At 44.2% G+C, this 13338-nt stretch overlaps 1 protein-coding gene across 1 annotated transcript in view; it reads left to right on the top strand.

Annotated features, from left to right (window-relative positions):
* Positions 1 to 7020: 7020 nt before the first annotated feature.
* PLCD3 (phospholipase C delta 3) overlaps positions 7021 to 13338 on the top strand; it is an 88644-nt gene continuing 82326 nt past the window's right edge. The window contains exon 1 of the mRNA XM_088470675.1: positions 7021 to 7348. Within this exon, the coding sequence (XP_088326801.1) occupies positions 7222 to 7348 (127 nt within the window). The 5' untranslated portion in view covers positions 7021 to 7221. The remainder of the gene's footprint in view (positions 7349 to 13338) is intronic.

The following is a 13338-nucleotide window of genomic DNA, read 5'->3' as shown; positions in this document are numbered from 1 at the left end:
GGTTGCTAGGTCTAGGACCCACCAGAGTGCAGCTAAAAGAGGTCTGACTTATGACATGTGCATGCATGGCATCTTCACGTACCTTTACTCCCCAGCACCATGAGGACAGGTTCGACATCTAAGAGTCTGCAGTCCTCTGCTCTGCGAGGGCCTTGCTCCATTGGTGTCATTACGTTGCACAGATTAGGCAGCACCAGTAAGTGCAGCGTACTGAGGATGGTCCATATTAGCGGCACACACTGCAGAGTGTCTGTCACTCCTGCGGCGCTGCAGCAATGATCCTGGCTGCAGGGTGCCATTCAAGGTACCCTGCTAGCCAGAAGCAAGGGCCACGGGGTGGCAACGGTGCCGCTCACAGACCCCTGCACTCGGTGTGGCAGCACTGGTTGCATACCCTCCTTCTCTGCACCCTGTATTCTAATAAGGTGTTATATATGGGGAGGCTATATAGAGTAATCGGAGAGTAATCGGAGTTATATGGAGAGACTATATAGAGTAATAGGTGCTGTTATATAGAGAAGCTATATAGAGTAATAAGAGGTGTTATATGGAGAGGCTATATAGAGTAATAGGAGGTTATATGGAGAGGCTATATAGAGTAATAGGTGCTGTTATATGGAGAGGCTATATAGAGTAATAGGAGGTGTTATATGGAGAGGCTATAGAGAGTAATAGGAGGTGTTATATGGAGAGGCTATATAGAGTAATAAGAGGTGTTATATGGGGAGGCTATATAGACTGAGTAATAGGAGGTGTTATATGGAGAGGCTATATAGAGTAATAGGAGGTGTTATATGGAGAGGCTATATAGAGTAATAGGTGTTATATGGAGAGGCTATATAGAGTAATAGGAGGTGTTATATGGAGAGACTTTATAGAGTAATAGGAGGTGTTATATGGAGAGGCTATATAGAGTAATAGGAGGTGTTATATGGAGAGGCTATATAGAGTAATGAGGTGTTATATGGGGAGGCTATATAGAGTAATAGGAGGTGTTATATGGAGAGGCTATAGAGAGTAATAGGAGGTGTTATATGGAGAGGCTATAGAGAGTAATAGGAGGTGTTATATGGAGAGGATATATAGAGTAATAGGAGGTGTTATATGGAGAGGCTATATAGAGTAATAGGCGCTGATATATGGAGAGGCTATATAGAGTAATAGGAGGTGTTATATGGAGAGGCTATATAGAGTAATAGGAGGTGTTATTTGGGGAGGCTTTATAGAGTAATAGGAGGTGTTATACGGAGAGGCTATGTAGAGTAATAGGAGTTATAAAGAATATATTTGCAGTAACAGAACAAGAGTTTATATAGAACAAGAGTTTATATAGAAAAGGACCAATATATGCATAAGGAGTTTCTGTAAAAGATGCTTCCTTGTTGATTGGTGTATAGTGGCGGATGATCTGCTGTGGATGTAAGACTTGATCTACAAGATTCTTAACTGCATTATTCACAAGAGTGTTTGACTATTACTGCTTATCACTTCCTACACTGGTCATAATAAGTTAATTTGTTGCATTTATTGCCATAATAATACTATAGCTAAATCTGAATGTTCATCTTTCAATCTATTGCTAGATTTATGGAGATCATTGCTGATCTTGTACTGACAAAGGTACATACATACTGTATTAAGCTTGACAGTTCCATCCACCAGTGTGCTTATGCACATACAGCTAGGGGTATATTTACTAAAGGTCAATTGTAATCGATTTAAAAAAATCGATCAACATCGATGTTGTGTTTCTGGGGCTAAATCACACAATTACTAATACTTAAAAAAAAAACACATAAAAAATGGAATCAATCAAATCCCGACAGCTGAAGCCCCGCAGTGAAGATCAGGTAGGTATTCTTTCTATTTACTGACCTAACCACCCCCCGACAACCCTAACCCTTCCTTAGGGGTGCCTAAACCTTACCTCCCCCCCCAAGTGCCTAACCCTAACCCCCCTCTAAGTGCCTAAACCCAACCCCCCCTTCCCCACAGCCTAACCTTAAGTCTCCCGGGGGGGTGCCTAAACCTAACCTCCCCCCTGAGATGCCTAACCCTAACTCCCCCTAGCCTAACCCTAACCTCCTGGGGGGGGGGGGTGCCTAACCCCAAGTCCCCCCCGGAGCCCCTAACCTAACCCCATCCCCCCCCCCCGCGGCCGTCTGCGCCCGGCGCCCGCCATACCTTCGATTGGTAACCCGGGTGTCGAGCTCCTGGTGTAGGATTTTGACGCCTGTCATTAGACACTTGCCTGGATTAGCCAGGCGGGATACTGACTGCATACCTCAAAAATTGTGTGTTAGTAATGTGTGCTTTAGCCCCATAAACACAACATCAATGTTGACAGATTTTGATCCATTTTCATCAATTAAAATCAACCTTAGTAACTATAGCCCTAGCCTCACCATTTTATGAGACATTACATAAGTAAGGCTGGAACACTCCCTCTACCAGGTGAGGCGACATCAAACTATCTTCTTGGGCTAGTCAAATATCAGCAAACATTGTAATTACATGTGTATAAGAAGCAAATCTGCCATTACCAGAATACTTACATGTGTATTACCAAAATCATAGGATAACTCCAACTAGAGCCTCTTTATGGGATTTTTTTTCACCAATTGACTGCTGTTTGCAACACTATTTTTTTTACCCCCGTATTGTAACTATCATATTGGTGAATTTCACAATAAACGTATCTATTTATAAAGGTCTGAACTTGCTATTCAGGAAATACCTGTAATCTGTATTGTGATTTTTCTGTATATCAGCAAGTCAAACTTGTTTTATGTTCTTATATGGTCAGTATAATTTAGAAACAATGCACCTCCTTACCAGGCACACCTCCCTAATTATCACTCATCATCACTTAATTTCCACAAAAATAGGTAAAAATCTTTAAATAGGTGAAAATTAAGATTTTCATCTATTATTGTATAAATTAAGTGCCAGGGTTATTCATCATTTATGTAAGGCAGGAGATATCACTGATATCTCCTGGTTACCCTTTGTCCCCCGATAATTTCCACAGTCCCCATACAATAGTATGGGGATGTGGAAATTATGAAATTCATCAAGTTACGAAAAAGCATTTTTTCAGCACTTGACACTGATACTGTATGTCACTCTGAGACGGCGTACAGCACCCGAAGCAGCAGAGGAATCTGAAAAGACATTACATACAGGTAAGTAAGACTGGAACATTCCCTCTACCAGGTGAGGTGACATCAAACTACTGTATCTTCTCGGGCTAGTAAAATATCAGCAAACATTGTAATTACATGTGTATAAGAAGCAAACCTAAGGACAAGGATACTGCTATATGAAAAAGTGTTAGAGTGTTTGAAATTATTATATACATCATTTTTGAGTCAGGGTCTGTCACAGTGGCGTAACTAGGGTATTTGGAGCCCACAGCAAATTTAAAAATGGAGCCTCCCCCCCTATGTCCAAGTGTCAAAAGCACGCGGCAAAAATGGGCGTGGTCGCTTAAAAATGGGGCATGTCAACATGACATACACCCCTTTCTCGTCACACACCATATGCACCTTAACCCCAGTAGTGCCCCTTATACAGTACCCCCAGCATGCAATGTCCCTAGCCGTGGTCCCCTTTATGCAGCCCCCATTAGTTCCCCTTTTACAGTGCCCCTAGTGGTGGTCTCCCTTATGCAGTGCCCCCAGTAGTACTCCCCCCATGCAGTGCCCTCAATGCAGTGCCTTTTATATAGTGCCCCCAGTAGTACTCCTCCCCCATACAGTGCCCCCAGTAGTGGTGCTCCCTATCCAGTGCCTTTTATATGGTGCCCCCAGTAATAGTCCCCCTTATACAAGCCCCCAGTAGTAGTCCCCCTTATGCAGGCCCCCAGTAGTGATCCCCCCATATCCAGTGACCCCTGTAGTGGTCCTCCCTATTTAGTGCCCCCCAGTAGTGGTCCCCCCAGTGCAGTGCCCTTTGTGGCCCTTGTAGTAAGCCCCCTATATAGTGCCCCCAGTAGTAGTCTTTGCCCCCAGTAGTAGTCCCCAGTAGAGGTCCCCCCTCCCGATGCAGTTCCTCCAGTAGTAGACCCCCCGTTAGTAGTCCCCAGTAGAGGTACCCCCCAGTAGTGGTCCCATCCCCCCAATGCAGTGCCCCCAGTAGAAGTCACCCCCCCAGGTGAGCCCCCCCCCTCCGATGCAGTGCAGACAAATACAAGTATAAAAAGAATCACCACACTGGCTACTGCTCCCACTGCCGTCCGCATATCAGTCCTCCCGGCATGACGTCTCTCCCATTACCCACTGCAGGAGCTGGAAGGCGGAGCTCATGAGTGAGCTCCAGCCCAGCTCTTGCAGTGTGCATCAGCAGCCAATGAGAGTCTGTCTGACTCTAATTGGCTGCTGGTTAACACACACATCGCCACCACGCTGTTGGCAATGTGTGTGTAAAATGCACCAGCCTGAGTGCGCCTCCCACTCGCCGCCTGGCGCTATTGGGTAAGCTGTGCAGCACAGGACGGCGCTGGGCGCAGGGAAGCCTAGCGCCATTCCTGTGTAAATGTGTAGTGCTGACCGCACTCACTGCAGTCGGCACTACACTGGCTAACTAGGACGGGCCGGTACTGTGGCCAGCGGCACCCCCTGCGCAGCCGGTCCTACGGTGCCCTAGTTACACCACTGGTCTGTCAATACCAGAATACTTACCTGTGTATTAACAAAATCAAAGGCTATCTCTAACTAGAGCTTCTTTATGGCATTTTTGAGCTGGAGAGACCAGTGCAATGAGGGACTCGGACGCCACAAACCTTGACGCGCGACCAAAAAGGGGGAGTTTCATAATTACAATAGACCACGCCCTCTCAATTATGCTATTTGGGGGGCCTGTCCGCATGGCACGCCTCCCATTTAACGTCAGACTGGGGGCCAGCCCAGCACTACATCAGTAGCTGGGCTACCCCCAGCTCTCTCCCTGCACTGAATGGATGCGATTCTTCTTCTCCGGGGCCCAACCTTCCGACCGCCTGTGGGACACTTCGTCCCACGGGTGGAATAGTGGGGCAGTGCGCGAAAAACAGGACTGTCCTGCTGAAATCGGGAATGGCTGGGAAGGGTGCCCCCTCTATGGGGTGGCGCCCCTGTTTGACCGCACTGGTGGAACATGCCTCGAGCCGGCCCTGGGAAAGACAGCGGAGTTGATGGACAGGCGGATGGACGGGTGCAGGGGTGCTCTGCCTTCTATTTTCAGCTGCTGCTTCTCTTTACAGTCTCTTCACAGCCTGTCGACAAGCTGCGTGCGCGCAGCTTGAGGACAGGCTGCGAAGTGTCCAAGAAGACCGAAGCAGCAGGAGAAAAGTATCCTATTTCCAAAAAGCTATCTCTGCAAAAAGAGCAAGTTCCAATTGTAAAGCGCAACGGAATATGCTGCGCTATATAAGCAACTGTTAATAATAATAATAATAATGTTAATAATAATCCTTAATTATCACTGGGCACATTAATATCATAATGAAAAAGGCCCTAAATGAACACTATCCACCACTTGAAATGTATTCAAATATTTTGTTCCTCAAACAAAAAACCTTAATTAACTTTCCTCTGCCAGGAACAGAATTTTGCTCCCTCAATAGATGATGGCATGATGCCAGCCTGGTGAGTGACTCTTGCGCATGCCCACAGAAAACAAGAGCAAGTGCCCAGAAATTGCAGCATTGCATTAAAAGAAATAGAAACTGCATTTTTTTTTGCAATTTTCTGCAGCATTCGTACATTACCTTTTCAGATTAGGACCCCCTAACATCAGTATGAATTATTAATATTAATGTGTTAATTAATATTATTAAGAATTGTTAAGTCTGTTGTTTCTTGTTTATTACCATTTCAGACTAACACTATTGGGCATATTCAATTCCCGGCGAAAAGTCCCGTACTTTTCGCATGCTGGACTTTTCGCCAACTTCGCCTGTTTTCAATGTGAAAAAGTATCGCGCGCGTGCCCGCTTTTCGCCAAATTCAATTAGAAATCGGCGAAAACGGGAGCCGGCGAAACTGTAACATGTGAAAAGTCCTGTCAGATTTAGGGAAATCAGCCTGACCCCCCCAAAATATGGACTGACATTGGGGATCACTCCAGATACCCCCGAATAGGCCCGCTGAAGGTATTTGGGGTACTTAGATGCTCTCAAAAGCTGCTATTTCGTGTCTTTGCATAAGTAGTGAAGAATAGCATATAGAAGTTTTTTAGGCTCAAAATGAGTAGTCCCAGCAAATTTGGGATACCTGAAAATAGGTGCTAGCATATTTTAAAGCTGCTAAAGTGTAGTTTTAAAAAACGTTAAAAATCCACCTTCCGCAAGCACCTGCAAACTTAAAAACACCTGGGACATACTTGGGACCCCCCTGGAGTCTATTTTGCTACTTTTTAAGTTTGTACCCCAACTTTGGACTTTTCTGCCCCCAAGTACTTTTTTGGGGTGATCTAAAGTATTTTTTAAATTTTTTTTTAATGCAGTTTACCTTTGGGGGGCTGTCCCAAGGGTGCAGGGGGTTTCTGCAGCTTTGCACCCCAAAACCCCAATTCTGCACTTTTTTCAACTCCTTTTTTCGCAGGTCCCATTGCATTGAGTTTCCACACCGGCGAAAAGTCTTTGGAATTGAATATGGAAGAAACTTTTCGCATGGCGAATTGACGGCACTTGCGATAGTTTTCCGCAGAAACTGACTTATCGCGGCTAATTGAATACGGCCCTATAAATCATTCATTGGTAATAAATTAAATACACACATATATATATATATATATATATATATACATATACGCACACATACATATACTGTATGTACATATATATGTGATTGTGTATATACATATCTATCTATCTATCTGATCTAAACCTGCTCCATGTTACTCATTTTTGGGCTTTAACTTTAAGATAGAGAGTGACTGTGGCAGTGAAATGCGACTCCAGGGTAGGAAGCCCAGCCAAAGACTGAAAATCAGTGCTAAGGAGGAGCGAGGGAAGGAGGCTGGGCTGAGGGCTGCACACACAAAGGCTTTGGAGACAGGGAGAGAAAGCGAAGTAAAGGCAGGAATATGTGTCACAACTAAGTAGGTTGAGAGCTGATTATAGAGACTGTGATGAGGTAGAGCATTGGGACTGAGGAGTAGAGGCACAAATATAAGGCATATTTACAGAAGTGACAGGGCCGGGGGTGGGCAGCCAGGAAGGCACAGTAAGGGCATGAAATGCCTGGCTTCTGGAATACGATTTGTAGGGGTAAACAGAAAAAATACCAGCCAGATCCAGAAGAGGTGGTGGAACAAGAGGTCCAATGTGCCAGGAACCATGGGCTAAGGACTTTCAAGAAAATGGGTAAGTCATCTGCAGGTATAAGGTTATTGGGATTTGTGGCTGGAAATCAAAGGGATATTCGGAGATCTTCATTAAATGCCATGATTTGTAGTTATGCAGCTGAGTGGAATCAGTAAATACGCATGTGAGTTAGTAAATCTTTGTACAGTGATATGATAATATGGAGAGACATACTAATGGGCAAAGTAAACACACAAATGTAACAATATTGTAAATAATAATATAAAAAGTTACAGTATGATTGTCATTGTACTAAGAGGTATACATATAATACTTATACACATTTGCATCACAGTGATTTATATACTGATACTGGCAGAAGGGCAATGTGAACACAGAGATATAAACTAGCATACACAAACACAGGTTTAACATGAAGCCAGCATTATCGGTTGGATTATAGTGAATCTGGGGTACACAGTGCCAGTACAGAATGTAATAGGAATAGCTGTTGCTTGGAATAAGTATATTATGTATTTAGTTGCATGAATCCAGGAAAAGCTTTGGTAATACAAGTACCGTCACTCATATAGGAAAGTATGTAGACAGCACTCAATATAAAAATGTAAACTTATGTGAGAGATAAATAAGGCACATTTAGTCATACAGCCAAGGACAAAACATGCAGTTGCCAAGGGGTTATCTAATAGTAAACATAAAGCGGCACACCTATTGGGAGAAGGTGTTACAAGCGTTTCCTAATAGCCAAAAATAAGCTCTAAATGATTCTGCAAATCTGTGTGCACTATTAGTATCTATATAATTGTTATTGTTTGCAAGAATGAAATTATCAACTCAATTTGTTTGCTCACTTTGGGGCCTATTTATCAAGCATTGTTTTCAGAATAAAATGTAGTAACTGCAGTTTCTGCATCATTTTATAAATTGTTGCTATGTGCAAACAGCCTAACACAGGAGATAACACACAAATCTCCCGCAGAAGGGTAATTAGCGCTGCAGACCGTAGTCCTCATTATTATCAATGGGGACTACGGTCCTACACCTATGTACCAAACTCTTCAGAAGGCGTAAACCACTTTTAAGGTGCCTACACACTTGGCTATGTGCTCACGATCCAACATTGTGGCCGATTTCCCTTTGAACTCTCCCCAGCAGCTTCCCGGCAGTCGTGGGCACAATTTGATGTTAAAAAACTGTCCAATGTGACAAACGATCTATCGTGCCTCCTAACTATTCCATTGCAGCGTGATTGAGATTGTCAGATCTGCCCTACAGCACGGCAGATCTGAAGATGCGATGTACGACCAGCCGGTAAGTGCATCAGTGTCGTGATCGTGAGTGGACAGTCACGATTTGGGCATATTTTACATGATTTGTCATCACGATTCGCTGGAATCGGGCAAATCATGTAAAAAATCGCCAAGTGTGTAGGCACCTTAAGTTTATACAGGCAATCTCGCAGGAGAGGGATCTTATGATCCCTCACCTGCAGCCATTGGCCAGCTCCCGAATCTGACAATATGCGCAGAGTCTGATTCCCCAGAGGAGTCACTCATGAATGTGAAAGACTCCTACCAATATGCTGGGGATGTAATTTGCAGAGATAGCAGTTAAGCACTACCACTGTCTCTTGCCAGTTACAGTTAGTGTACAGCAGGGAAATTTTTATTCAAAATGAAAATATCCATCATGATACAGACTGTTAATATTCATGACAGTGTCGCGATTATTAATACATAGGTCCTAAGGGCTGCTTTATCAATGAGCAAAAAGCATTTCTACAAATTTCTGCCAACAATATGACTTTTGTTTTCTACTTCATCCTATAAATGAAAGTGTTGGCGCTAACTCCAGCAATAACCCATGCTGTTTTGTGGAGTGTGCAGAATGGCGATAATAGAAGTAAATCATAAAGAAAATGCAAAATACTTTAATTATTCCACGCACACGATATACAGTGTATATATATATATATATATATATATATACATACATACATAAAGGTCCTGAAACGTTGGCACATATTTAAAAACACTGTCAACGTGTTTTTTACTGCAATGATAAGACCTATGAGTGCCACCAATATCGTTGGCTATTGAACTTCTTTGAAAGTGTGGAGGGCACCTGGTTGCTGTATTATTCAATTTGGAGAGTGCCGGTCAGTGTGGTCTTCTATATATATCATTGGCATCACTGGGGGTCGCAGGGAGTGCGGGCTGTACCTGGCGACACCATCCAAGGGGGCAACACCAAAGTAGCAGATCTGCTCAGCTATTTGGTGTCACCCCCCGGATGGTGCCACTGAACAGGAGAGCGGCGGTGATGGATATGTGTGCATCTTTTATTCCACACACCCCTGTGTAGGGAGTAGCTTGGGGCTGCCCAGCAAGTCCCTGAGCACCGACCAAGCCCCCAGCGTGCCAAGAATGAGGACATACAATCATGCCCCCCGAAACGCCAAACATCAGGAGGAAGGCCTCGCGGACACAAGGCGTGTTCACCTTAAGTGCAACTGCATCGGGTGTCACCACATTATTTACTGACAGAAACCACCACTTGCTACCAAATTCACGATGTACCGAAAACTTTAAATAGGCATTTGCAGAAGACTTCTGCAAATGCCTACTAAGCATAGCCATACCCTTCCCTGTTGGACTGATGTCCCCTGCAACAAGGGAAGGGTGTGCTTGAACCAGAGTAATGTGTAAAAAGTGCACATTTTCAGGTCACGAATATTTAACACAACACTAATTTTAAAAGCAAAGGCCAGTGTATTTGCACTTAATAATTTGTCAAACTTGCAAAAGCCGCTGCTTAGTAAATATACCCCCAATCGTCCTTTTTGATTTTTGGGGGGAGAATGGTAAAATTCTTGCCTGCCTCCACCATCAGTGTTGCCTATCAAATCTAACCATACCCACCCCCCTCCGCAAACACACACATATATATATATATATATCATATTCTACCCATCACGTATTTTTTACCACATACACTTGTATGACAGAATAATGTGTTACGTCAGGTATGGAATAAATAATAATTTAAAGTAGTTTGTTTTGCTATTATACAAAATAAATTAGGATAAAACATGAAACAAAATCAACTCTTTCAATGGTTAAGACAGTGGTTCGATTCGATTTCCTCACAGCGCATGCGCAAAACACCGGAAAATGGCCACCACGGCCATTTTCTGCCATTTGAGCAGCACTGGTAGACCCGTTGTGGGACCACGGAGAGGTAAGATTTACATAATATGGGTGCAGGGTGTGTGGTGAGGGCCCCCCCGGACCCCGGGGCCCGTGTGCACCGCACACACTGCACCCATTATAGATACAAACCTGATATCCATGCTTGAGCACTGGTGACCTAATCAGTACCTCAGTCAATTTGATTTAACCATATGTTCTCAACCATGGCTATCGTTAAAACCTGGACTGTTAGGGTGCCTTGATGACCGAGTTTGGGAACCCCTGAGCTAAGACATTACTATCCCTATTTAGGCTTTGTTAGAAGAGTTTGGGTGCACTATCCAATACTGACTCACTTTTAAATAGCACAGAAGACACACATTTTACATATGGGTGTGAGGAGTCCATTCCAGGCAATATAATATATGCTTTGTGAACTTTGTTAATTGCAATTTAATTTTAATTACTCATCCTTTACACATTAAAAATAGATGTATTTTGAATTATTTCTAACAGACATTGAAACTAAGGGGCCTATTCATCAACACTAAAATAAAGTTTTTAAGGACATTTTCCTTAAATAACGTTATTTTGGTATTCGTGAACAGACTTAGCAAGGAGATATCTGTGATATCTCCTGTGTTAAGTTCCCCTGCGTTAATTTCCACACTCCCCATACATAGTATGGGGATGTGGAAATTATGGTATTCATCAAATTCCGAAAATTATAAATTTTCGGAATTTGATGCAGTTACTATTCGCCACTGTGAGGTGGCGAATAGCAGAATCCACTTACCTGTATCAGCGTGTGCAGGTCCCCCGACGAGTCCCTCCGGCGCTCTGCTCCGTCCTCAGGCTCCGGAGGCTGGTCTGTCATGTGTGCTCCCCAGCAGAGCACAAGAAAGTTTAGAAAAAGAAAAAAAAAATGTTTTTTTTTTCTAATCTGTCATGTGGTCTGCTGGGAAACCACATGACAGACCAGCAGGACGGAGCCGGAGGCTGCTGCGTGGACAGGTAAGTAGGGGGGGGGGGGAAGGTGAGCGGAGGGGGGAGGGGGTGGAGGGGGTCGGGGGGGGTACGAAACTTAACGCATCTGTAGGCAGTGCTGCGCATGCGCTGGTTTTACAGATGTAACAGCGCATGCGCAGCACTGTTTCCAGATGCGATAAGTTAGTGTAGGCAGGGAAAAGTATCTATTTCCCGAAAAGCTGTCATCGCAAAAATGACAGCTTTTCGGAATAGATACTTATGGAGAGGTGGAATGATGAATTCCACCTATAATTAGCTAGAACTCCAGGAGAGTTCTAAAGCTAATTATCTCCATTGAATTTTTACGTTTAATGAATAGGCCCCTAAGAGGTATATTTATCAAAGTTTGATTTTGCATACGATTTTATGTTCGATTTAGCTCACCTAAATCCCTGTCAAAATCCCCCAGTTACTAAAATTCGATTTTGGAAACCTTTTCTAAATTGAATTCGATTTGGTTAAATTTTGAATAGTGATTTCTTGTTTGATTTTGGATGCCCATGTCCAAATCAACCACCAAATCAAACACAAAATTGATCTTCAAATCCCCAAAATAATAGACCTGCTTCATGCTGAAATTTTATCATGATCAGGTGTGAATTACACAATACATGCACAGATCAGTGAGATCCGTGCATGCTTCTATGTGTAAAAAGGTTGTAAAGTGTTTAAAAAAAAAATAATAATTATGTGGGGTCCCCCCTAAAAGCACAATCAGCACCAGGCTTTTCTGAGCCAGTCCTGGTTGTGAAAATATGGGGAACTTTTTTAGATACCGAGCAGCAACTCGGTTCAGGAAATAAAGTGCAATAAAATAAGCAAACTATTAAACATACCGTATATACTCGAGTATAAGCCGAGTTTTTCAGCACATTTTTTGTGCTGAAAAAGCACCCCCTCGGCTTATACTCGAGTCATGCCCGCATGGTACGCTGCTGAGTAGCGTACCATGCGGGCCGCGGTGCAGACTGTGTCACTGTGACACAGCCTGCACCGCGTGTGTAGCGCTGACCGGACGGAGTTCGGTCAGCACTACACACTGCTAAACACATAGCCGCTGGAGCCGGCAGCTATGTGTTTGGTGTAATCAGCAGCCGCTGAGAGTCTGTCAGACTCTCAGCGGCTACTGCTGCTCCCACTGCGGGAGCCATCTTCCGGCTCCTGCAGTGGGTAATGGGAGAGACGTCGTCATGACGACGTCTCTCCCATTATGCAAAGCGGCGGAGGAGCCTGTAGCAGCGTCGGGACCAGGAGCGGGGTTACAGGTAAGTGTTTTTTTTTTTTTACATTTCTTTCTACTGGGGGGGCTACTACCGGGAGGTACTACCAGGGGGGGATATCGCTACTGGGGGCACTACCAGAGGGGGGGGATTAATAATGGGGGAACTACCAGGGGGGGATGTTGCTACTGGGGGCACTACCAGGGAGGGGGGGAATACTGGGGGCACTACCAGGGGGGATGTTGCTACTGGGGGCACTATCAGGGGGTATTACTACTGGGGGCACTACCAGGGGGGTATTACTACTGGGGGCACTACGAGGGGGGGATATTACTACTGGGGGCACTACCAGGGGGGGATTACTACTGGGGGCACTACCAGGGGGGGATTACTACTGGGGACAGTACCAGAGGGGGGATTCCTACCAGTAGCTGCTGCATTTCCCACACTAGGCTTATACTCAAGTCAATAAGTTTTCCCAGTTTTTTGTGGTAAAATTAGGTACCTCGGCTTATATTCGGGTCGACTTATACTCGAGTATATACGGTACATTTTATGTTTAGTGTTCATATCCACTAAACTGATTAGG

The sequence above is a fragment of the Taudactylus pleione genome, unplaced genomic scaffold (genome assembly GCF_031769625.1).
Source record: "Taudactylus pleione unplaced genomic scaffold, aTauple2 ptg000102l, whole genome shotgun sequence".
NCBI classification, from domain to species: Eukaryota; Metazoa; Chordata; class Amphibia; order Anura; family Myobatrachidae; genus Taudactylus; species Taudactylus pleione.
The sequence above is the reverse complement of the archived record's forward strand: the minus strand, read 5'-3'. Positions and strand labels throughout refer to the sequence as shown.